Genomic DNA, 25,191 nt, shown 5'->3' with positions numbered 1-25,191 from the left:
CTCAAACACCTTCCATACCCTGGAATAGGCTAAAGAGGTAGCAGGGTATCTCGCTTGGAGCAGCGTAGTAATTACTGGTTCCAAATACCCCCTCACACACAATCGCCTCCTCTCAAAAGCCAGGCCGCAAGGCAAAAGCGATCCTCCCGATCGGAAAATATAGGATCCTGACGCAAGAGATCTGATAAATGGGTCAGGCGTAGCGGTCCGTCCAATGCCAGCCACACCAGATCCGTGAACCACGGACAGTGAGGCCATTCTGGAGCCACCAGAATCACTGAGCCCGCCTGGCCCCCTACATGCCCGAGTACCTTTGCTATCAGCGGCCACTGAGAAAAGACGTACAGGAGGACTCCGGTCAGCCACGGACATATGAGGGCATTGAGCCCCACCGCCCCGGAATCCATCTGGCGGCTGAAGAACCTTTGCATCTTGGTATTGAGAATCGTTGCCATTAGATCGAACTGTGGGGTTCCCCACTGTTCGCAGAGAAGCTCCCAGGCCCTCTGAGAGAATTCCCACTCCCCCGGATCCAACTGCTGCCGGTTGAGGTAATCCGCCTGGATGTTGTCGACTCCTGCAACATGGGAGGCGGTGATTCCTTCGAGATGAACCTTTGCCCACTCAAACAGCAGCTGAGCATCCTGCGTTACCGTGGGATTCTTGGTTCCCCCCTGACGGTTGATGTAAGCCACCATGGTCGAATGGTCTGAAAAAACTCGCACCTTTCGATCGCGGACCAAGGGTAGAAACTGCTCCAGAGCTCGGCGCACTGCTCTCATCTCCAGGCAATTGACGGACCATGCCTGTTCCGACATCGACCAAAGGCCCTGAGCAGACCTGCCCAAACAAACTGTCCCCCAGCCTTGAAGACTTGCATCCGTGGTGACCACCACCACCCACTCTGAGACCTCGAGAGGCATCCCCTTCTCCAGACTGTTCCGCGTCATCCACCAGGCCAGATTAGCCCTCGCCGACTCCATCAGAGCCAGGGACAGGAAATATTGTCGCGACAAAGGATTCCAACAGGACAACAAGGCTCTCTGCAGAGGCCGCAAATGGGCAAACGCCCAGGGCACCAGTACCAATGTGGACACCACCGAGCCCAGGACCTGTAAGTAATCCCAGACCTTCGGCACCTGTAGACGAAGCAGATGTGCTTTCTGCCCGAATTTTGTTCAACCTGTCATCTATAAGAAACACTCTGCTTCGCTGGGTGTCGAAATGGGCTCCCAAGTATTCGACGGAATGGGAGGGGGAACAGATGACTCTTCTGCACATTGATAATCCAGCCTACAGAATCCAGGAGCGACCAAACTCAGACCACGGACCGCACACATTCCTCTAGTGACTTCGCCAGTATCAGCCAATTGTCCAAGTACGGGTGCACCAGCAATCCCTCCTGTCGCAGCGCCACCGCCACTACCACCATCCCCTTTCTAAAGGTCCACGGGGTGGTGGCCAGCCCAAAAGGCAGTGCTTGAAACTGATAGTGCTATTCCAGAACCATGAATCTGAGAAACTTCTGGTGCTCCTGATGGATGGGGATATGCAAATAAGCTTCAGTGAGATCCAGAGACGGCAAAAACTCTCCTCCCCGTACTGCCGCAGTTACGGTGCACAACGTATCCATCCGAAAACGTGGTACCTTCAAACTCTGGTTGACTTTCTTCAGGTCTAGGATAGGTCAGAAAGTGCCTTTCTCCTTGGGCACCACGAATATCTGCCTTGTCCCTGTTCGGACACTGGCACCGGTACAACCGCCTCCAGATTTAACAACCGCTGAAGCGTTTCCTGGACCGCTGCCTGCTTGCTTTGGGAAAAACAACGCAACCCCAGAAAGACCAACCTCAGTGGGCGAGAAAATTCTAAGGCGTAGCCGTTTCTCACCACGCTCAACACCCACCCATCCTGGTCCACTCCCCGTAGAACCAGGCCAGCCTGCCCCCAATTACCAGAGATGAGGAATGGACCTGCCGGATCTCATTGTGAGGACTTATTGCCACCCGCACCCTGGGTGGATCCGCCTCTAGATGACCTTCCAGCCCCTCGAAACGACTTTTGCCTATGCGAGGACTGTCTTGGGGCAGAGGGCCTCATCTGACAAAAACATCTGGACTCCCGAAAGCAAGGCCGAGAAGAGAAAGGTTTCCGGCCAGACTTTCATTCCTCTGGCAGCCTATTGCCCTTTGTCTCTCCCAGCAACTTCATCAGACGATCGAGGTCCTCACTAAACAGCAGTTTCCCCTGAAAGGGCAGATTACAGAGCTGCAATTTTGATGACGGATCCACTGACCAGTTGCGTAGCCACAAGTGTCGTCTGGATGCCACCACTGACACCTTAGCACGGGCCTCGCTTCTCACCAGGTCATAAAAGGCATCCGTGCCATAAGCAACCTTTGCCTCCAGGCGGGCCGCCTGGACTGGGGAAAGAATCCCGGAGGCAGACTGTTCCAGCAGCTTCAGGATCCAACATAAATAGACCTGCTGCATCAGACTTGCACATACCGCCGTACGCAGGCCGAGCCCCAGGACCTCAAAAGCTTGCTTGAGATGCACTTCCAACTTCTGATCCTGAACATCCTTCAGAGTGGAAGCTCCAGCCACCGGAATAGTGGTCTTCTTAGTGACTGCCGAAACTACCGCATCCACCTTCGGGACCTTGAGAACGTCCAGAGGGTCCTGCAGAAACGGATAAAGCTTGGAAATCACTCTGCCAACTCGCAGACCCAAGTCGGGAGAATCCCACTCTCAGTTGATCCATTTCTGGATTTTCTTTGGAATTGGGAAAGCGCTGGGGGGTCTCCATAGGCCATCCAGAACCAGATTAACCCCTTCAAGCCTCTGAATCCTCCAGGGTGAGCTTAATCCCCAGCTCCTCCAACACCTGAGGTAAAAGCGGGCAAAGCTCCTCACCCGCTGATCATGGCCTTCAGCCTCCGGACCCTCTAAGGTCCCCTGTTCGGTTTTAGAGTCCCCTGGCTCCAGAGGGGGACCCCCCAATCGGGTCCCCATCCTGATCGGCCTCCAAGAACTCATCCTCCTGCTTAGACTCGTCCGAATTTTCCAAGTCAGATTCCAATCACGCTAGCCGTCCCTCAGGAGGTAGAGTTCGCGAGCCCGCAGAACCTTTAAGGGGGGGGGGACCTTCCCCCACTTTGCCGATCCCGTTGTACCTTCTGCGACACCGCACTTACCTGCCTGCCTAGCCAGGAAGGCCTCGTGCAGTAAAAGTACGAATTCGGGCGAAAACCCCCCTGGAGTGCCCGAAGGGTGCTTGGGGCTGCTAGGGCCCGAGACATCTGGACCTTTTTCCCTAGGTCAAACCATGGGAGACAGGAGCAGCGGGGACCCCTGGGGAGAAGCCCCCCTATCCGGCTCTGCTTCTGTAGCCATAGCCACTCCCTCCTGTGATCCCAGCGCCACTGCCGCGGTCCGTGAATGCTTCCGCGGCTTTGCTTGCTTTCAGACACCTCCCCCAAGCATACTCCGTGCAGAGGAGGTGGTCATTCAGGCCAACCGACGGGCTACCACAGGCCCTGCAGGTCTCTCTGAGCTGCTTGTCTGTCATAACACGCAACAAGAAATAAAGCAAGGCAAAACAAAAATCCAAACAGGCAATCCTATGCTTGCCGCGCTTTCCCACGGCCCAGATCGCAAGGGGCGCACCACACAGCAGCTGTCAAACACTGAAGAGGGTGCACTGCCCCAAGAATTTCCCGCCGGCGTGTTAAACAGGCCGCTGCCGCAACTGAAAACCGCACGGCTCATTCAGGAGGACAGCCAGCCCCCACCAGAGTGAATCTGCCCCGGCTGGGACCACCCTCCTCCGAATGATCCCCCGATCCGCCCCCTTACTGCCCGGCCTGCACCCGACGATCTCGCTGAGGTTTCAGCCTGCTAGGCTGCACAGCCTGCACACATGCAAAGATTTAAAGGCCCAGACACACAGGAAAGCACAAAAATAAAGGTAAGGGTACTTCCCTGTCCTGGGCAGGCAGAGGGGCTTCGGGCCCACCGAGGGAACCAGACCACTGGCTGTCAGTGGTCCTGGGCTGAAGCTGGCAAGGGGCATCCAACCCCCTGTTCGCCTGGCTCAAACCTGAGGGACGACCCTTCTGCAGGAGCCTGTTACCTTGGGGAGCAATCTTCCTTAAAATGTCCAGTCACTCAGGACTGCAGGGTTAGCACCTCTATTCATCTGCTGGAGGTAGAGAAATACTGAAGGTCTGCAGGTGGCACTCTCGTATATGTGGCAGTGCCCAAAGGTTTGTTCTCTACCTCTGTCTGCTGGTAGGGATGAATAAAACCCGCTAGTCTGGACTGATCTGGGTATGTTCAGGAAAAGACTTTACCAGACTTACACAGGCCGATTCAGTAAAAACGCGGGAGAGCGGACGAACGCCCGCTCTCCCGGCGCGCACACCAGCCACTCGCCGGTGTGCGCGATACAGTATGCAAATGAGGTGGTGTGGTAGAAACAAGCAAAAGGAGGCGCTAGGGACACTAGCACATCCATAGCGCCTCCTTTTAGCCCGGAGCGGCGGCTGTCAGCGGGTTTGACAGCAGACACTCAATTTTGCCGGCGTCTGTTCTCGAGCCTGCTGACAGCCACGGGCTCGGAAACTGGATGCCGGCAAAATTGAGCGTCCGGTTTTCGGCCCGACAGCCGCCACCCCATTTTAAATTTTTTTTTTTCTTTTTTTACCCTTCGGGACCTCCAACTTAATATCGCCATGATATTAAGTCGGAGGGTGCACAGAAAAGCAGTAAAAACAGTGCCGGCAGAAACTAGCGCCTACCTTCGGGAAGGCGCTAATTTCTTAAAGTAAAATGTGCGGCTTGGCTGCACATTTTACTTTCTGTATCGCGGGGAATACCTAATAGGGCCATCAACATGCATTTGCATGTTGAGGGTGCTATTAGGTGCCACGGGTTGGACGCGCGTTTTCCGCCCCTTACTGAATAAGGGGTAAGGGAAAATGCACGTCAAAGACCATGTTAACAGTGAGCTCCGTCGGAGCGCACTGTACTGTATCGGCCTGTTTGTTAGAGAGCTCCGCGACCTAGTGGCACGGAAGACGTACCCAGACAGCATAGCTAATTCAGCTGCTTATCTACATGAAAAGAGCTTTTCCAGGGACACACCACAGAAAATTTGAGGCAGGAAAATCCTGAGTGGTATGTGTAATTTCTAGTCACCATAATGACCTAGTGTCAGATTCGATAATCCCCACTAAAGGCCACAGAGTTTAGAATTTTAAGGAACACCAAGTATTCTCTATTCTTTAGTAACTATATTTTTAAAAAATGCAGATAGTTATACAGGAATGAACTGGGTTATCTGCTTGTTGGATAGACTTCATATGTATGCACCAAGTGAGAAGCTGAGGCAGACAAAGTTGCTTATCTGTAACAGGTGTTCTCCAGAGACAGCAGAAGAAACAGCCACACAAAATGGGTAACGTCACCTGATGCTGCCAAGTCAGAGCTCGTTCAATCCACACTCAGAAGAGAAAACTTGAGCCTGCGTATGTGTTCCTGTACTCCCACACACGTCCCTCAGTCTAATACCTATTTGATTTCAACTGGATGGGGAGGGATGGCATGGCCGTTTGCTCTACTGTCCATGGAGAACACTTATTAAAAGGTAAGCAACTCTTTCTCCAGAGACAAGCAGCAAAACACAGCCACACAAACAGGGATTCCCAAGATGAGGGTTGCAAATAAATCAAAAAATTTGTTAAGTAATATTTGGCGGGAAGTTGAAGTTGTTATCTGAAAAGATTTTTCAAGACAGCCTGACCAAAATTAGTCTACACATGTTCCAAACAGTAATACTTGGGGAAAATATCTATGGCTGACCAAGTGGTTGTTTTACAGATATCTTGTACTGAAGCTGAGTTGATATGTGTCTTTTTGTTGTAAATCGCTCTAACCTGATGAGCTTTTAGATTGCTACACAACTGCAGGAATACATTTTTAACAATGAGAAATGCAAAGCAATAGCCAACTGGATAGAGTGTCTTTATTGGTAGGCCTTTTTTGTTGGCATCATGCAATAAGAATAACTGTGATGATTTCCTGAAAGATTTCTTTCTGTCCAGGTAGAATAGTATAGCTTTTCTACGGCTTAATATATGAAGCACTTGCTTCTCTGAGGAAGAATGGTTTTGAGAAGAAATCTTGTAGTACTATGGGCTGATTGGTGAAATTAGGATATTATCTTGGGCAAAAATGTTGTGTTCTTAATATTACTCTGTTATTGAAGATTTGAATAGAGGGTGCATAATCTACTAGTACTTAAAGTTTACTAACTATGAGTGCTGAAGTTTAGCACCACAAGAAAGTTACAAACTTCATTTCTGCTGTATCTATGAGTGCATATGGATGCTTCATTAAATTGGACAAGGACACATTGCACTGATGGAGTTCTTATTGATGGTCACAAGTTATATAACCCTTTTATAAATCTCAGTGGATTTTTTGAAAAATCGGAAGACCAGAGTACTAGTGATAATCTGCTATTGCACTTAAGGGTACTCTTACAAAATTTGATTTTAAACCTGAATCTGCAAGGTGGAGAAGGTAGTTCAGAATCAGTGGATTGGACATATGAGCGGATTTGCTTTACAAGCAGCACACCAGTGGGAGAATCTTTTCCATCTGAAGTTATAAGATCTTCTGGTGGAAGGTTTTCTCACTGCCAACACTTGTTCAACTCCTGTAGGAAAGTGCATGTCTCGTATTAGCTTGCATTCAATATCATGCTGTTAAAGCTAGAGATTGAAGGCTGGGTTGAAGAACTGAATCCTTGAACAGGGTCAGAAGGTTTAAATTTGTTGGAAGTTATACCTGTGCTATCTCCAGTTTGCGTATTCCTGGAAACCAGATCTACTGGGGCCAATAGGGAGCTACCAAGATCATGGTTTTGGTTTCTTTTCTCAATTTGCAAAGAAATCTGTTTTTGAAATCAGAGGAATGAGAGAGAAAGTGTATGTTAACTCCTTGCCCTATAGAAGGTTAAAAAAGCATCTCTCACTAGAGCATCCTATGATGGTCTCTTGGAGCAATAAGGAGGTAGCTTGTGATTGAATGCTGCTGCAAAAAAAACCTATCAGAGTTCCACATTGTTGAAACAGGTATTAAACTTTGAAGCGAGGCATCTGTCATTAGAACTTGCTGCATTCAAGGAGATTCAAAATTCTGACCATATAGAAGGCTCTTTTTTTTTTGTCTACCACTATAGGGTTGAAATAATAATGCAAATTTCCTATTTTGGAAGCTAGAGGTTGAAGGTGGTGATTTCTACAGTGCTCAAGATACCACTGGCTTAGTCTCATGTTTAATCAAGCTAAAATAGTGACATATGCCAAGTGACCTTACATCCTCAAAGAAAGTGTAGTTGCTTACCTGTAACAGGTGTTCTCCTAGGACAGCAGGATGTTAGTCCTCACACATGGGCGACATCATCAGATGGAGCTCGGCACAGAAAACTTGTCAAAGTTTCTAGAAACTTTGGCTGGCACAAAGAGCATGCCACTATCCCTGCGTCCACGCAGGGTCTCTTTGTGTACGCAGATATGATAGAAGAACAAATCAACCAGGAGAACCCAACTCCGCGGGGCGGCAGGCAGGTTTCATGAGGAATAACATCCTGCTGTCCTAGGAGAATACTTGTTACAGGTAAGCAACTGCACTTTCTCCTAGGACAAGCAGGATGGTAGTCCTCGTACATGGGTGAATCCCGAGCTACAGGCCAGACCTGACCCAATGGAACCAACATCTATCCAGTTGCCAACAGGCACAACAGAGGTGCTAGTGGTGACACGGGGGCAGCCTGAACAAAAAACCAGGGGCCCCCAGTGAAGAGTTGGGTTCACAGCTGAAAAGGTTGCGCAGGACAAACTGGCCGAATCTGCTATCTCGCCAGCCATCCCTGTCCAGACAATGCGCAGTGTAAGTGTGATGGGAACTCCAAGTCGCAGCTCTGCGGATCTCTCCCAACAAAAATGCACAGAGGTAGGCCACAAAGGTTGCCATGGCCTACCTCTCATGGGTGACTAGAGAATTACATAAAGTAAGAGCACTCATGGTGATCTACTTGGATTTCAGAAAAGCTTTTGATACCATCCTGCATAGGAGGCTCATAAATAAAATGAGAAGCCTGGGAGTGGGTGACAAATCGGTGGAATGGATAATAAATTAGTTAACTGACTGGAGATACTGTGTAATGGTAAGTAGAACTTACTCCAAAGAGAAAACAGTGTTAAGTGGAGTGCCTCAAGGATCAGTTTTAGGACTGATTCCGTTCAAGATCTGCATGAGTGACATTGCAGAGGGGGAAAGAAGGAAAAGTTTGTCTTTTTGCAGAATACAGTAAGACCTACAACAGAGTGGACATACCTGAAGGAGCAGAATGCCATAAGAGATGAGAGTGAAGGACCTGAGTATTTATACCTTGAAGGAGAGGAAGTGCAGGGGAGATACGATACAGACCTTCAAATAACTAAAAGGTATAAATGAAGAACAAACGACCCTTTTCTGCTGGAAAGGAAACTGCAGAACTAGGGGGTGACTCAGAATCAACATCAAGAAATGCCCTCCCAGAACTAAGGTGGTGAAGAAGAGAATGGTGATGGAATTCAAAAAGGCATAGAATAAACACTGAAGATCCCTACAAGCTAGCGGATGTAAATGAAAAAAATGGGATAGCCTATGTTAACTTTAGGTATAACATCTCTGTGTGTGTGTGGGGGGGGGGGGGAATAACCTGTGCAAAGCAGCAGTTATTACTAAATGCTACTTGCTGGGCAGACTGGATGGACCTTTGGTCTTTAACTAACATCATTTACTATCAGGCCGATACATTACAGTGCGCTCCGAATGAGCGCACTGTTAACCTGTCATTGGATGCGCATTTTCCCTTACTCCTTATTCAGTAAGGGGCGGAAAATGCGTGTCCAACCCGCCGAACCTAATAGCGCCCTCAACATACAAATGCACGTTGATGGCTCTATTAGGTATTCCCGTGCGATTCAGAAAGTAAAATGTGCAGCCAAGCCGCACATTTTACTTTCAGAAATTAGCGCCTACCCAAAGGTAGGCGCTAATTTCTTCCGGCACCAGGAAAGTGCACAGAAAAGCAGTAAAAACTGCTTTTCTGTGCACCCTCCGACTTAATATCATGGCGATATTAAGTCAGAGGTCCCGAAGGGTAAAAAAAAAAGTGAAAAAAAATAATTTGAAGTCGGCCAGCGGCTGTCGGGTCGAAAACCAGACGCTCAAACCCGCTGACAGCCGCCGCTCCTTTTGCCCGTTTCTACCGCCGGACCTACCTTAAATACTGCATCACGCGTACAGGCGAGTGGCCTATGCGCGCGCCGGGAGAGCGGGCATTCGCCCACTCTCCCGCGGACTTTACTGAATTGGCCTGTTTGTTACTAAGTGAGCTGGCTACCAGGCTCTCTTTGGACATCAAACCTCTCCAGATTCTGCAAAACTCAGCAGCCAGAATTCTGACTGGAACAAAGAGGAATGATCACATAACACCAATACCGATTTCACTACACTGGCATCCAATCAAATCCCGAATTGAACACAAATCCATGACTATCATACACAAATTACTACACAATGAACATCAAGGTCAAACTGGATTAAACATAACTCCCCAGAATCCCCAAAGAAACTTACGTTCAAACAACACAGGCCTTTTAACAATTCCCCCCCCCCCCCCCCATCAGAGATGCTCACTTGACAGCAGCCAAAGAAAGAGCATTTTCAATCACCTGCCCTAAAATATGGAACTCCCTCCCAGAAGATTTGAGAACCCAACCTAACCTCAAACATTCAAAAAGGATCTAAAAACATGGCTGTTTTACAAAGTCTACATTGACAATCAAGTATCAAAACATCCAACAGAATTACCAACCGAAACCACGCAAAGACAAGACATAGACCAGCACCAAGCAAACCCGTCTCAGTAAATATGATTTTTTGTCGGACTTTAAAAATGAATAACTTTCCATTTAATTCATTTCCCCACCCCTGTAACCCTCCTTTCCCCCCACTCTTTCCTTTCACCCCCCCCCCCCCCCCCCCCGCAGTACCTCCACCCCCTAATCTTTTCCCTTTCCGTTGCCCTTATCCGCTCAACTTAGAATACAATATGTATCCTGTTATACCCTTAATTCACATATGTTAAGATACTGCCTTTTGAATCTTGTAAACCGTTGTGATGGCTTCACCAAATGATGGTATATAAAACTCAAAAAATAAATAAAAATAAATATATCAGAGCTACAATAAACCTTGAGATATTTACACAATATATAAATGATGACAGATAAAGACCAGATGGACATCCAGTCTGCCCAGCAATTTGCTTATGGTAGCAACTGCCAATCCATGCAGATTACTTCCATATGTTCTGCTAAGGGTAGTAATTGCAGCTCTGTGTAGGTTACACCATGTGTAGTGGTTGATCTATTTCTATATCCCCATAATTACTTTAGTAGCTCTAATAAAGGGAAGAGAGCCACAGGTAGGGAGTGTAATCAGGTATGACAATCAATCAATGTAGTTTATACACATTTTTGAAAGAAAAATGAACAAATGACTTATAACAACCCAAGATTACAATTTTAACTAAGAATGCTTGTATAAGATCTGCTGAGAATACAGGCAGAAGATAACATGACCCCAGACTTAAAGTTACAGAAACAATACCCAAAGGTAAGCATGATAGTTTAATGACATAACTGACTGCCAAAACTAAGGAATTAGTATGCAGGCAAGAAATAGGGTGTTTAGAGTTCAGCATTTGCCATCACTGAGAACAGTCACTGCTGCAGCTGGCCCAAGAGAAAAGCACTCACATTCCAGGACTGACTCCAGTCACACAGACAGACTGGAAGGCAGAGGATATTTATTTATAAACTTTTATATATGACATTCGTAGGAACATCATGCCAGTTTACAAGCAACTATAAAGAAAGGAAAATTACAATGAACAGGGAGGGGGGCAGGGGAGCAGGCTAGAAGAGAGAGGGTTGCAGTGGCAGTGAGAAAAAGAAATAGAGAAAGAGATCTCAAAAGCATCATAGGATATGTACAATAAAGTCAGGTGATAATAACCCTAGTAAAACATTTACAATCTTGCAAAGATACAGTGCTGTACAATTCTGATGGAATGGGGGGGGGGGCACGTTAAAAAGGATAGTTAAAAGGGCATAAGGTTAAATAAGCAAAGTTATATAATAGACACAAAGAAAAAAAATGAGGAAAAAATTTTACAGGCATTTAGAAATGTCGTCTGGTGCCCAAGTTTTCTAAACATTCTTCCACGCCTGTGGAGAGCAAAGGCAACAACATCATTACTATGAGAGGCTGACATTTTTCCTGGTTACTAAAGCAACAACTTAGACAAATGAATTTGTGAAACTGAACACGAAAAATCAGTTTCTGATATAATTGACGCTTTCTCTTTGAGACATAAATTCTGAAGGGTCCTTACTATGTATTACTTTGCGTCTAACATAAGGCGTCACGCAACCATTTCTATGTTTTGAAAATGGAATCACAAATCTCAGTGGTTTACTTATTCTTTTCAGTATTTCTTTCTCCTCCCCCAGTCGCTCACTTTTATATTCCGCCTCAAAACCCACATATCCGAGTCAGGGAACAGAAGTTAATTATCTTAAGAAGTCTCTGGTGTTACTCTCTAGGGGTGGGTACGAGGGTAGGGGTAAAGGACGCGCACATTACAAGCGGCACGCGTGGGTTACTCTCCAGTCCGCAGAGTGGGTGTCAGGGGATAAGAAGCTGCATTGCTCGAGCAACGTTTTTTTCCCCCGGCATCTTTGTCTCGAGCTCACCTTTAATGCCAGCCATGACGACGATGACGTTCCGCAGATCTCTCGAGCGTTGCTTTCTAGCAGCAACTGGAGAAGACCATGCATGAGCTGTGCAAAGGATGCAGAGAATGAACGATGCCGGCAACTTCCGCAAGAGCAAGACGGAAAAATAACACACCCCCACCAAGCGAACCCGAGCAGCCGGAAGCAGGCACAGTCACCGGAAGTACTCTATTCCTCTCAACGCAAACTTCGTCCCGCTCGCGATGTGTCGCATACGTTTACACCCCTGCTACGTAACAATGTGTGTCCGCCTTTCCCATTACAACTTGTTCGCGGGTACGATTAGTCTTTAGTGCACTTCAGCATTACCCACTCTCGATTTTTGAAAGATAACTGGTGGAGGAATGGTTAATGCACTTGCATTTATCAGTACAGCAGGGAAGAATACGGTGTCCATTGTATTTTAAAAGCATAAGGAGAGGTTTTCTCTGTGAAATGTTTCTTGGATTTTTTTCTCAGTGTGCTGTAGTTTGTCCCCCCCCCCTTTTCAGATAGCTGGGACCTCAATAGTGCGAATGGTATGGGGCTGACTAGACACTAAGCACGTGATCCAAACGTTTTGAGCCCCAGTGTTTGTAAACAAGTCAATGAGACGACAGGGTAGAGGGATCCGTGCGCATGCGCGTTGCACCCTGTCAGGCGGCTTTAACGACCAGTGGGAGATCAACGCGTAGGTGAGGTGATGTAACCAGTTGAAAGAGAAACACGGTAGCAGAAAGCGCGGCTCTTATTCCCATATCTGCCGTTTTCATTCTCGCTTGTTTTTCCTGTGGCAGGCGACTCCTAGGGCAGCTCTCAGACCACTTTGTTACGTCAGAGAGGAATCAACCGTAGGAGCACGCGGGGGACATGGGGTGGTTCGCGGGATGCCTGGTAATGCTCTGGCTCGTGTTTGGGACGCTGGTACTCGGCTGGAACGAGGCAGGTAAGGGCAGTGTGCGCGCGGTCAGCTCCGGGGACCTAGCCCCTGGCCGGAGCGGAGTGCTTTGTGTTTGTGGCCTTGTTTTTTGGCTGGGGGAGGTGGAGTGCTATATTGTCTCACCCAGTGCACCGAGGGCTCTGCAGTATGTATTTATTTAGATTTGTAGACTACCAACTTCAGTTAAACAATTCTCAAGCAGATTTACAAAAACATAATTATTATTTTCTAGCGTGTAGCAGATGGACTCAGGACCAATGGGTATAGTGTGCTCCTGATAGCAGTTGGAGATGGAGTCAGATTTCAATCTGACGTCAGCACTACATATACCCATGCAGGAGACTCCGTTCCTCAGATTTTCTGTCTCCATAGGAGTTAGGGACTTGACACACACCAGCCTTAGAAAACCAAACTCCAAATTCAAAGAAGAAAGAAAGAGAATCTTATCTACAGACAAGCCTCGCCCTTCTGCAGTGGTCCCTCCTGGGAAGGGGAGAAGTGTGTGTGGGGGGCCTCTTTTGAAGGTTTTGCTTTGTTTTTAACTCCGCCTGACACGAATCCTGACCCATCCCACTTAACCCAGTCCTGCAATGCCCTCCTTTGTGTCATAAGAACATAAGAAATTGCCATTCTGGGTCAGACCAAGGGTCCATCAAGCCCAGCATCCTGTTTCCAACAGAGGCCAAACCAGGCCACAAGAACCTGGCAATTACCCAAACACTAAGAAGATCCCATATTGATGCAATTAATAGCAGTGGCTATTCCCTAAGTAAACTTGATTAATAGCTGTTAATGGACTTCCCCACTAAGAACTTATCCAAACCTTTTTTGAACCCAGCTACACTAACTGCACTAACCACATCCTCTGGCAACAAATTCCAGAGCTTTATTGTGCGTTGAGTGAAAAAGTATTTTCTCCGATTAGACTTAAATGTGCTACTTGCTAACTTCATTTATTTATTTATTTATTTATTTAAATTCTTTTATATACCGAAGTATAGCCGAAAGCCTTCACCCCGGTTCACATTGTAACAAATTCATACATGTAACAGCAATTAAACTTGTAAATAATTACATAGAAATGTGAGAGCAACTCAGAGAGTAACAATTTAGTATTATACAGTTTATATATAATATTACATTTACAACTTTATTATGAGATATAAGTTTATTACTGAGGTATTGGAGTTCGAGATGAGGAGTGTGTTTATTCAAATCAGTCAGTGAATGATTGAACAACCATGTTTTTAATTCTTTTTTGAAGGATTTGGAATCACTGATGGAGCTTAGGTGATTTGGAATAGAGTTCCATTCTATGGGTCCTGCTATTGAGAAGGCTCTATTTCTAGTTGTGGATAATTTTGCAGATGACAGGGGGGGAATTACTAGTTGTAGTTTTTCAGATGACCTTGAGGAACGTGGTGATTTGAGTATTGCGATCATATTGTTTAGAGATGAGTCTTTGTAGATTTCATTATGTAGTAAAGATAAAGTCTTGTATTTAATCCTTTGTGAGATTGGTAGCCAGTGCAGGTTTTTTAATGTAGGAGAGATATGATCAAACTTCCTTTTGCCAGAGAGAATTCGTGCAGCTGCATTCTGCAGTAATTGCAGTGGTCTTAGCGTGGATTGCGGAAGCCCTCGAAAGATTGCGTTGCAGTAATCTAGACTCGAGAAAATAAAGGATTGTAGAATCGTTCTGAAGTCATTCGGGTAAAGAAGGGGTTTGAGGTGTTTTAGAATTTGTAGTTTGTAAAAACCTTCTTTCGTTTTTATGGCTATACAGTTTTTAAAGCTTAGCTCATTATCTAGCCAGATACCCAGGTCTTTTATTGGATTCTTCATTTGAATGAAGGAGTTGTCAATTTGAATGCAGGGTATTAAGGAGGATTGAGCTGATATGTTTCTTTTTATAAGTATCCATTCGGTTTTGTTCATATTTAGGCTAAGTTTTAGTTGGTTTAGAAAACGTTTGATTGATTTAAGGTAGTTTACTGTGAGGCTTATGGCTTCTTCGATGGTGGTTGTTATAGGGATTAGTAATTGGATATCGTCGGCATAGAGATAGAAGGTGATTCCAAGCTTAGAAATGAATTGACATAGTGGTAGTAGGTAAATATTGAAGAGGGTGGCAGATAGTGCGGATCCTTGCGGAACTCCTGTTTCGAGGGGGAAGGGATCTGATGAAGAGTTATTGAAGGTAACTTTGAAAGATCTGTTATTTAGAAATGAAGAGAACCAATCGAGGGTACTTCCAGTAAGGCCAATGTTGGCGAGGTTTCATGGAATGCCCCCTAGTCCTTCTGATATTTGAAAGTGAAAATAACCGATTCACATCTACTCGTTCAAGACCTCTCATGATCTTAAAGACCTCTATCATATCCCCCCTCAGCTGTCTCTTCTCCAAGCTGAACAGCCCTAACCCCTTCAGCCTTTCCTCATAGGGGAGCTGTACCATCCCCTTTATCATTTTGGTTGCCCTTCTTTGTATCTTCTCCATCCCAACTATATCTTTTTTGAGATGCAGCGACCAGAATTGTACACAGTATTCAAGGTGCGGTCTCTTCTCTCTTATGCCAGGCTGCTCAGGTCCCTCCCGTGGCTGGTTGTCTTCCCTGCTTCCCTATCAAGGAGAGCCCAGAGGGACCCAGGGCGTCATTGAAAAGTACTCGGAGTATTTTCAGGGTAATCAGATTTATAAATTATCTATGTTCTGGCTAACAGTTGGGCATTGTTTTAACTTTAAAACTTTCAGAAACTCACATCCCATGTCAGGAAAGAAATATGAAGAAAAGTCTAATATGTTGGGCTAGATTGTAAAAGGCCTATGCGCACCGGGCCTATTTTCAAAGGCTCGGTCACGCGCGTAAAGCCCCGGGATGCGTGTAAAATCAAGTTTGCTTACCGTAAATGGTTTTTCTGTAGATAGGATGAATTAGCCATGCTGTCATGGGAACTGTTATTCAGGGCCCGGGAGGCGGAGCTTTACCAAGTAGAGGATAGAGTTTTTGGTCTCTGCAGCTGTGCGTGTGTTCGTGCGCAGGAAAGTAACAGATTCTCCTCAGTCTGTAATTAAGCTTTAATGTAGTAGAGTAGACAGTCAACTGCCAGGGAGGGTCAGCATGGCTAATTCATCCTGCTATCTACGGAAACACCATTTACTGTAAGCAAACTTGCTTTTTCCCGTTGATAGCAGGGCTGAATTAGTCATGCTGTCATGGGAGTCCCAAGCTCCCGATCACGCTGTTTGTGATGGCTATATGCGTGATCTATGTAACGTGGTAGTCACCGTGGACAGGAGGATAGGGCAAGCAATCCTGCAGTCTCTATCTTCACATCAGTGGCTACTTGTTGATCAAGGCAGTAGTGAGTTGTGAAGGTATGAAGCGATGACCATGTAGCTTTCTTACAAATGTCCACAGGTTGCACATTCTTGAGATGCACTAATGATGCAGCCACTGCCCTGACTTGGTGAGCTTTTGGAACAGAATGTAGATGTATCTTCTGTTTCTTGTAGCAGAATTTGATGCACTGTGCTATCCAACTTGAGATGGTGTGTTTAGCCACTGGTAGGCCAGGTGCTTTTGGGTCGAAAGAGACGAATAATTGAGAAACACGGGAGTCAGAGTGTGTTCTTTCTTTGTAGTATGCTAACGCTGTTTTGCAGTCCAGTGTATGCAGTAATCTTTCTGTATCATTATTAGCATGAGGTTTAGGGAAAAAGATTGGTAGTTCTATGGCTTGATTCAGATGGAATTGAGAAACCACCTTTGGGAGGAAGGATGGGTGAGTCCTGAGAACTAACTACCTTGTGGTGATAAAACTGTAAATATGGCGCATAGTGAAATAAGGCTTGTAATTCACTGACTCGCCATGTGGACATCACTGCTACAAGGAATACTACTTTCCATGTAAGGCTTTTCATGTGTGCCGAGTCCATAGGTTCAAACGGGGAAAGCATGAGCTGCTCCAAAACTATGTTGAGGTTCCATGGAACTGGAGATTTAGAGATCGGTGGACGAAGGTGAGTCAGCCCTTTAATGAAACAAGAAAGCAAGGGGTGATTGGAGATAGGATGATTGTTAACTGGTCTATGATATGCCCCTATGGCACTGAGATGAACTTTTATAGATGATGTTGCTAGGCCAGACATGTATAGGGTATGAAGGTAATCCATGAGCAGCTCTGGTGAGCAGTCCAACGGTGCAGTGCCGTTGGAAATGCACCAGGTAGGGTAGCGTTTCCATTTATAGCTATAATTTCTTCTAGTTGAGAGTTTCCTGGACTCCAACAAGATGAACTGGGTTGAAGTGGAAACTCCTTGCACCATTAGGAGGAGCCATTCAATCTCCATGCTGTCAAATGGAGAGATGAGTGTAGCGGATGCAGGAGCGTCCCTTGTTCTTGGAACAGCAGATCTGGCTGATTTGGTAGCCGAATTGGGTTCTTGATCAAAAGACGTAGAAGGTAGCTGTCCAACGGCTGCCTGGACCAGGCTGGGGCTATGAGGATTAGTTGAGCCCCGTCCGCTATGCATTTCTGAATTGTCCTGGTAATGAGTGGTATGGGAGGAAAGGCATACAGTAGGCCCTTTGTCCACGGAATGAGGAAAGCATCCTGAGCGATTCTGAGCTGATTGGGTCATATTGAGCAGAAGCGGGAAACTTGATTGTTTGTCTCTGTGGCAAAGAGATCTATCGATGATATTCCCCATTGCATGAATATCCCTTGAGCTACTTGCAGATTGAGGGACCATTCGTGTGGATGAAATATGCCACTTAGTTTGTCTGCTCTTGTATTGGCTACTCCCGGTAGGTAAGTTGCTTGTAAATGTATGGAATTTTGATGAGCGTGCTCGAAGATTAGTAGGGCTTCTTTGCACAGGAACCATGAACCGGACCCTCCTTGCTTGTTTATATAAAACATTGCCACCTTATTGTCCGTGTAGATCATGACTCTGCGGCCCCGCAGGTGGTTTTGAAACACTTGGAGTGCATTTCGAATCGCTCTGAGCTCCAATAAATTTTTCTGCAAGGTCTGTTCTGATATTGTCCATAGACCTTGTGTTTTGAAAATTTCGAGATGCGCTCCCCAGCCCTTGCGGGACGCATCGCTGGTCAATACTGCACTATGAGGAGGGGGGCTGAACAATGCTCCCTTGGATAGGGTGGAGTCGAGGAGTCACCAAGTTATGTCCCTCCTCATCTTGGACATTAACAATAGGCATTTTGTCAATGGTTGTGAGTGTTGTCTCCATTGATGTTTTAAACCCCACTGCAGGTGTCTCATATGTAGCCTGGTGTTGGGAACCGTGAAAATAGCTGCTGCCATATGGCCTAATAAACTAAGGTTTGTCTTGCCGAAGGTTTGTGTGTTGAGTTCAGAGAATGTACAAGTTGACACATCTGCTGCTTCCTGTCTTCCGGCAGGTACGCTCTGTTTCATCTGGTGTCCAGATGAGCTCCGATGACTTGTAGAGTTTGAGTTGCCTGCAGATGTGATTTCTGAAAATTGATTACAAGTCCCAATTCCTGTAAGCAGTTTATCACCTGTCGAAGGTGGTTGATCAAGATGTCCGGAGTCGAGGCTATTATCAACCAGTCGTCCAGAAATGGAAAGATTGTCATACCATGTTGTCGGAGGTGAGCCACCACCACCACCATCTCTCATTTGGTGAATACTCTGGGTGCAGCCGATAGGCCAAAAGTGAGAACCTTGTATTGATAGTGTTGATGCTTGTATCGAAAGCATAGGTATTGCCAAGAGGATGGATGGCTTGAAATGTGTGTGTAGGCATCCTTCAGATCTATTGAGCACATCCAATCATTGGGTTGAATTAGGGGTAGAATGGATTTCAATGATACCATCTTGAATTTTTCTTTGACCATAAATTTGTTCAACTCCCGAAGGTCCAGTATTGGGCGAAGGCCTCCAGATTTCGTGGGAATGAGGAAATATGGGGAATAAAAGCCTGAGTTCCGGGCTATTGGGGAAATTAGTTGTGTTGCTTATTGTTTGTGAAGTAAGACAATTTCCTCTCCGAGTTGGGAATGAGATCTCTGTGGTATTCAAATTGCGAGACGAGGCAGTGCGGGTTTTCCCAGCGATAGCAGGCTGAATTAGCCATGCTGTCTGGGAGTGTTGCGACCGGATCAGTAGGCGGAATTTTTGTTATAATTAGTGAGGTTTGGGTGGACCCTTGGACCCTGTGGCAGCTGACCACGCCCATGAGGAGCAGTCCCGTGAGGGACCACAGGTCAGGCTCAGCTTAGGACACACAAATACAGAGATTGATCTTTTATTAGATAATGTGATGAAGCTACCAGAGGCGGCAGTAGTGAGCAGTTGAAGTAGCCCGGCTGGGCTAGTATCCCTCAGGTGCTGGAACAGCGACTCCTCCAGTAACAGTGCTGTAGTGGAAAGAACTGAGGATAATGAGTACAGTGGAATAAGCACAAGCCCCAGTATGGAGAACATCAGGACAGGGAGAGCAGGCCCTTGAGGAGCAAGTACCTGATCCCTGAGAGCTGAGAGGCTTGAAGGTATTGTACTCACACAGCGGTTCAACGTAGGAGATGGCACAAGGCTGGAACGGAGGCAGGCCCTCGAGGAGCGAGTACCTGGTTCCAGGGAACAGCTCTGAGGTGAAGATGGTAGTACTCACTGGTATTGTAGATAGCGAATCCTTCCAGGCAGAAGAGAAGGTAGGAGCAGACAGCGAGTCAGGGAACATGGGCCCTCGAGGAGTGAGTACCGGTTCCTGATAGTGACCTGAAAAGCACGTGAGGCCCCCGAGGAGCGGGTACCCTGTTAGCGTTAAGAGTCCAATGGAATTGGAGGCAGAGTAGCTGGGTATGGAGAGCGAAACCCATCCATAAGGAATCCCTTGCTAACTCAAAGGCTAGAAAAACAATGTAGGCTTTAAATATCCAGGCAGCGAGACGTCATCACAGGGGGACGCCCCTGAGGTTCGCGCCAAAAAGGAAATAAGAGTGAGGGCCACGCGACGCGCGCACCCTAAGGTACAAGCAGAACATGGCGGGAGGTAGCGCCCAAGCCGGTGCGAGGACGCCGGAGAGGATGGCAGGCAGATGCGCAGCAGCCAGGCGTCCATCCACAGCAAGAGGAGGTGCAAAGAAAGAAAGGTAGGCGGAGTAAAGCTGTCGGGAAGGGACGGTTGCAACAGTTTTCTCAAAGAGTACAGAGTTTTGAACTCTGTACGGCTGTGCGGTGAGGTTCTCGCGCGATTGCTGATTTACCTCAGTCTCTTTTTTTCCGCGAGCAGGACTGCACACGGGGTTTTTTTCTCTCAACTCGTCTCTTCACGTTTTTTTCAATTTTTCTCCCATTTTTTTTGGCAGGGATGGCTCCGAAGCCATCAGGTTTCAAATACTGCTAATGCGGGAAAATTATGTCCATAACAGATGTTCATAATTATTGTTATTTGTTTGGGCCTGGAGCATGACCCAGCCTCATGCCGAGATTGTGGTCGGATGTCGCCCCGGGCCCGAAAACAGTGCGCTGAAAACGATCTCCTCACTCTTTGCCGGGCCCGGCGAAGAAAGGCAAGAAGATCGGCGTCGCTGGAAGGTGCTTCGGCCAGGTTGGTACCACCACCAGGGCCGTGGAACGATGTCAAGGCTTCGACTCCTTCAATGAAGAAGTTCAGTCATGTGCCGTTCGGGTCACAGGGCTCTGTAACCGCTCGTTCCTGCTCCTCGACGCCAAAGCATTCGGAGCATGGAAAAGCAAGGCGGCCGAAGCATACGGCGCATTGACGTAGAGACCGGCGCACGATGCATCGACGCAGAGACCGGCACACAGCGCATCAAAGCACACGCATCGGTGCAGGGTGCATCTGATAGTGCATCTGGAAGAGCTGTATCACTATCTGGGTCATCTCATTATGATGTTCGCAAACGAAAACATTGCAGACATCACAAACATGGTGACGCAAAACACCATGATCCACCTACAGCTCTACCATCTGCCTCTGCACAGGCTTCACTACAAGGCCAACACCATGCCAAACAAAAGGCAAAAACAAAATATCTCCAAACGTCTGAATCTCCACTAACAGATTCTGAGGTAGAAGTGATCTCACACTCTAACCACGATTCTTCAGGTGCCGATAGTTCTCATTCTGGTTGGTCTTCTCTTAGTAGATCTCATTCACTCCAAATCCCAGAGCCACGCCAACCTTCTGAGGACTTGCCTCTGGAAGCGCCACCTCCAACTCCACTTCTAGCACCTTCACAACATAGCCTCGCATCAAATGTGATGTCACATATTTCTTTGGCTTTGAATGCTTTCTTCCAAGATCTGGAGACCACGCATCCTCAGATTCCAGGTCCATCTTCACCAACCTCTCCTCGAGGGATATCAATTCTTCCACCTCCAATTCAACCGGAAGAACTGATCCCTATTCCAGATCGACCGGATTCTCCGTACTCACAATGGTCTACGTCGTCACCATCCTCATCTACAGGATTTCCGTCAGATCCTCCCGAGGGCCTTCCAGAACCTTATTTCCCTCCAGAAGATTTATCCTATGCGAAATTCATTGGAAAAGTAGAATCTATCTTAAATATTGAAACAGGAAAGGTTCCTGACCCTTGTGCTGAGGTTCTGGGGATTCTAAAAATGTTTGAAATGCCGGCAGAGCCCGCAGCTCTACCACCACATGCTGTACTAGATGCGGTTCTGCATAAGATGTTGGAGAAACCCTTTACCACCACAGCTGCGTCAAGGAAAACGGACTTAAAATACCGTATGCGAAATTCCACGATCTATGAGTCCACAATTTTACCCCACAACTCCGTAGTAGTGGAATCTGCATTACTACGAGCTAAAAGATCAAAACTTCATGCAAATTTACCACCAGGCAAAGACCATAAATCAATGGATGATTTTGGCCGTAAGGTGTACAACTTGTCCATGCTGGCCACAAAAATCCAACACCATCAATTTTACGTAATCCAATATCTATTTGAATGTCTCCAGAGATTACGTCCCATATGTCTGGCTTCGGATAACTCCTTACAACAGCCATTTACAGACATGGAGGAAGGTCTTCAACATTTACTTTGTTCAGTTTATGAATCATTTGAATCATTGGCTAGATCCACAGCTATGGCAATAGCAGCATGGCACATGGCATGGTTAAGAGCTAGTTCAATATGTGATGATGTTCATGACAAGTTGGTTAATATACCTTGTCTTGGAGACAATCTTTTTGGTAACAAATTTGGGGAAACTGTTATCTTTTTGAAAGAACAGAATACTGCGGTTCAATCTTTGACATCACCAACAGACCCTCCTGCCTCTTCTAGAAGATTTTACCCTTCATTCAGAAGACGACCTTATGCAAGGGCACCTTTCAAACCTTACAACACTTATAGAACGCAGTATTACCCCCATCAGCGTTACCAACCACAAGCTCATCCCTCATGTGGACGTCCACGCCAACCACGGGCTCAAAAGCAAACTCCAGCAGCACCTCCAAAACAAACTCCATCTTTTTGAGCTACCCCAAGCCACCTCCATCGCACTACATAGGGGGCCGCCTTCAACACTTTTATGCCAAATGGGAAGCAATTACTTCAGATTGCTGGATACTAAACATCATAAAAGAAAGTTACAGATTCAATTTTCTGACTCTTCCAACCCTCCCTCAAGTTTCCCCTCTAAGGAATACATCACAACACTCCCGGGACCTGCAAGAACAATTAGTCACTCTACAGTTGCAGAACTCAATTCAATCCCAATCTCATAAAAAAATCGAGGTTTTTACTCCCCATATTTTCTCATTCCAAAAAAGTCCAGAGGTCTTTGACCAATCTTAGATTTGCAAAACCTCAACATACACATTCAGAAAGAAAAATTCAAAATGACCTCTCAAGAATATTCTTCCTCTTCTACAGCCCAATGACTGGCTATGCTCCATAGACCTGAAGGATGGTTATTCCCCTATACCCATGCACCCTTCCTCCTAGCATTACCTCTGCTTCCAAGTTCAGAACAACCACTATCAATTCAAGGTTCTGCCCTTTGGCCTTTCCGCAGCCCCGAGGGTATTCACGAAATGCTTAGCGGTGATGGTGGCTCATCTCAGACAGCTCTCAATCGAGATTTTCCCTATCTCGACGACTGGCTGTTGGTAGCCTCGGATCAGACTACCTTGAAGACTCACGCGTTCCAAACAATCAATTGTCTTCAGACATTGGGATTCATAATCAATTACGAAAAATCCCATCTGCAACCAACACAAGTTTTACAGTTCATTGGGGCGCTCATCAATACAGCGCAACAGAGGGCTTACCTACCACAAGACAGGATTCAAACTCTGTCTTCTCTTGCTCAACGTCTATTCAATCAATCGCATGCATCGGCACGCCAAATTCTTCAACTGCTGGGTCATATGGCAGCAGCCATCCACGTTGTCCCATTCACAAGACGCCACATGCGTCGCCTACAATGGGGACTCAAGAATCAATGGTCACAGTTCTGGCAACCACTCTCGACCAGAGTATGTCTTACCAGACAAATGTGCACCGACATTCAATGGTGGATGAACACCAACCACCTGTCCTCGGGGGCACCATTTCAGTTGCCTTCTCACCAAATCACTTTCACCAATGATGCATCCCAAAACGGCTGGGGAGCCCATTTAAACGGATTAAAAACTCAAGGTCGCTGGTCTCTTCAGGAGACCAACTATCAGATCAATCTCCTGGAGCTTCGAGCCATTTGGAAAGCACTTCATACCTTCTCTACCCAACTTCGAAGAAAACGTCTCATGGTATATACAGACAATCAGGTAGCCATGTTCTTCGTAAACAAGGAAGGAGGGTCAGGTTCCTCGATTCTCTGTCGAGAGGCGCTTCGCATACTGACTTCGGCGATATCAAACCAAGTCTCCACACAAGCCACTTACCTTCCCGAACTAGACAATGTAACAGCGGACCACCTCAGCAGAATTTTCCATCCACACGAATGGACCTTGAATCGGGACGTGGCATCAAGCATATTCCAACAGTGGGGCTTTCCAACCATAGACCTCTTTGCCACAGAGAGCAACCGGCAAACACAGACATTTTGCTCCATCTACCCAAGCAAACTTCATTACGCTCCAGATGCTTTCCTCATTGCATGGACGGAGGGTCTACTCTACGCTTACCCTCTCATTCCACTAATATCAAAAACAATACAAAAATACATCAGAGATGCAACAGACATGATTCTCATAGCCCCGTCCTTGCCAAGGCAACCATAGTATCTCATGCGACTATCCATTCGCCCACCAATTTTACTGGAAAACCATCCCCAATTCCTAACTCAGGAGGGGGGATCCCTTCTTCATCCGATGCATCGATCCCTCCACTGACGGTATGGAGGTTGAACGGCACGTGCTAAACCATTTAGGATACAACTATTAAATTGCATGTACCCCAACGAGACCTAAGATCATCTAATAAGGCTTATTATCAGTACCTACTGTCAGATCGGCACATCTGAGCGAAGTAAGAGAGAGGGCCATTTCAGTTGCAGGACCGAAACTTTGGAACAGTTTGCCACTGGAACTAAGAATGCAGGACAACCTCAAGAAATTCAAGAAAGATCTAAAAACGTGGTCTTTTTTTGCAAGCATACAGAACTAATACTCAGGATGTTTTTAAGTCTACAGCTTTTCCCAGACAATTTTTATCTTTTAATTTCTTAACTATACTATTGCTATTTTAGTTTTTTAAGTCATTTTTTAAGTATCTTATTATTTTTTATTGAAGTTTTTATTGTATTTATTTCTGCTTTCTAACTGCTTATCTAAAATTTTGTATTATGTAAACCGTAAAGATAGAACCTTGTGTTTTGGGTTACGGTATATAAAAAATTGCATAAATAAATAGGACTTCCATCTCATCTTGAGGACGTTCTCATTGCATCCAGAAAACCGTCCACCAGGCATAACTATGCCGGGAAATGGCGTCGTTACTCAGAATGGTGCAGACCAGAAAGTCTAGACACTTACTCTACAACGGTAACACATCTCCTGGAGTACCTCCACACTCTTTTCGTAGCTGGTCTAGCATATACTTCAGTTAGAGTGCATGTCAGTGCAATTGCAGCTTTCCATCATGCTCATAACGGACTGCCCATTTCCAACCACCCTTTAATCTCCAGATTCATGCGTGGCATACTACATCTTAGACTACCAGTCACGAAACCGCCTATACCATGGAATCTCAATATCATCCTGGAACAATTAATGTTACCTCCTTTTGAACCTCTAGAATCCTGTCAAATCAAATACCTTACTTGGAAAACAGTATTCTTGGTGGCAGTAACATCAGC

General features: G+C 46.3%; 2 protein-coding genes across 4 annotated transcripts in view; one reads left to right on the top strand and one right to left on the bottom strand.

Moving 5' to 3' along the window:
• The window catches only part of LEPROTL1 (leptin receptor overlapping transcript like 1), a 99,529-nt gene extending 87,524 nt beyond the window's left edge, over positions 1–12,005 (bottom strand). Inside the window, exon 1 of the mRNA XM_029601668.1 lies at positions 11,880–12,005. Coding sequence (XP_029457528.1) covers positions 11,880–11,895 — 16 coding nt within the window. The 5' untranslated portion in view covers positions 11,896–12,005. The remainder of the gene's footprint in view (positions 1–11,879) is intronic.
• Positions 12,006–12,089: 84 nt separating this feature from the next.
• SARAF (store-operated calcium entry associated regulatory factor) overlaps positions 12,090–25,191 on the top strand; it is a 154,185-nt gene continuing 141,083 nt past the window's right edge. The window contains exons 1-2 of one of the 3 annotated variants that reach the window (XM_029601653.1): positions 12,505–12,595; positions 12,698–12,846. In XM_029601653.1, the coding sequence (XP_029457513.1) occupies positions 12,771–12,846 (76 nt within the window). In that variant the 5' untranslated portion in view covers positions 12,505–12,595; positions 12,698–12,770. The other 2 variants (XM_029601665.1, XM_029601646.1) reach the window with 2 other exon arrangements.

The sequence above is a fragment of the Rhinatrema bivittatum genome, chromosome 1, assembly GCF_901001135.1.
Source record: "Rhinatrema bivittatum chromosome 1, aRhiBiv1.1, whole genome shotgun sequence".
NCBI lineage: Eukaryota > Metazoa > Chordata > Amphibia > Gymnophiona > Rhinatrematidae > Rhinatrema > Rhinatrema bivittatum.
This window is presented reverse-complemented; position numbering and strand designations above follow the sequence as displayed.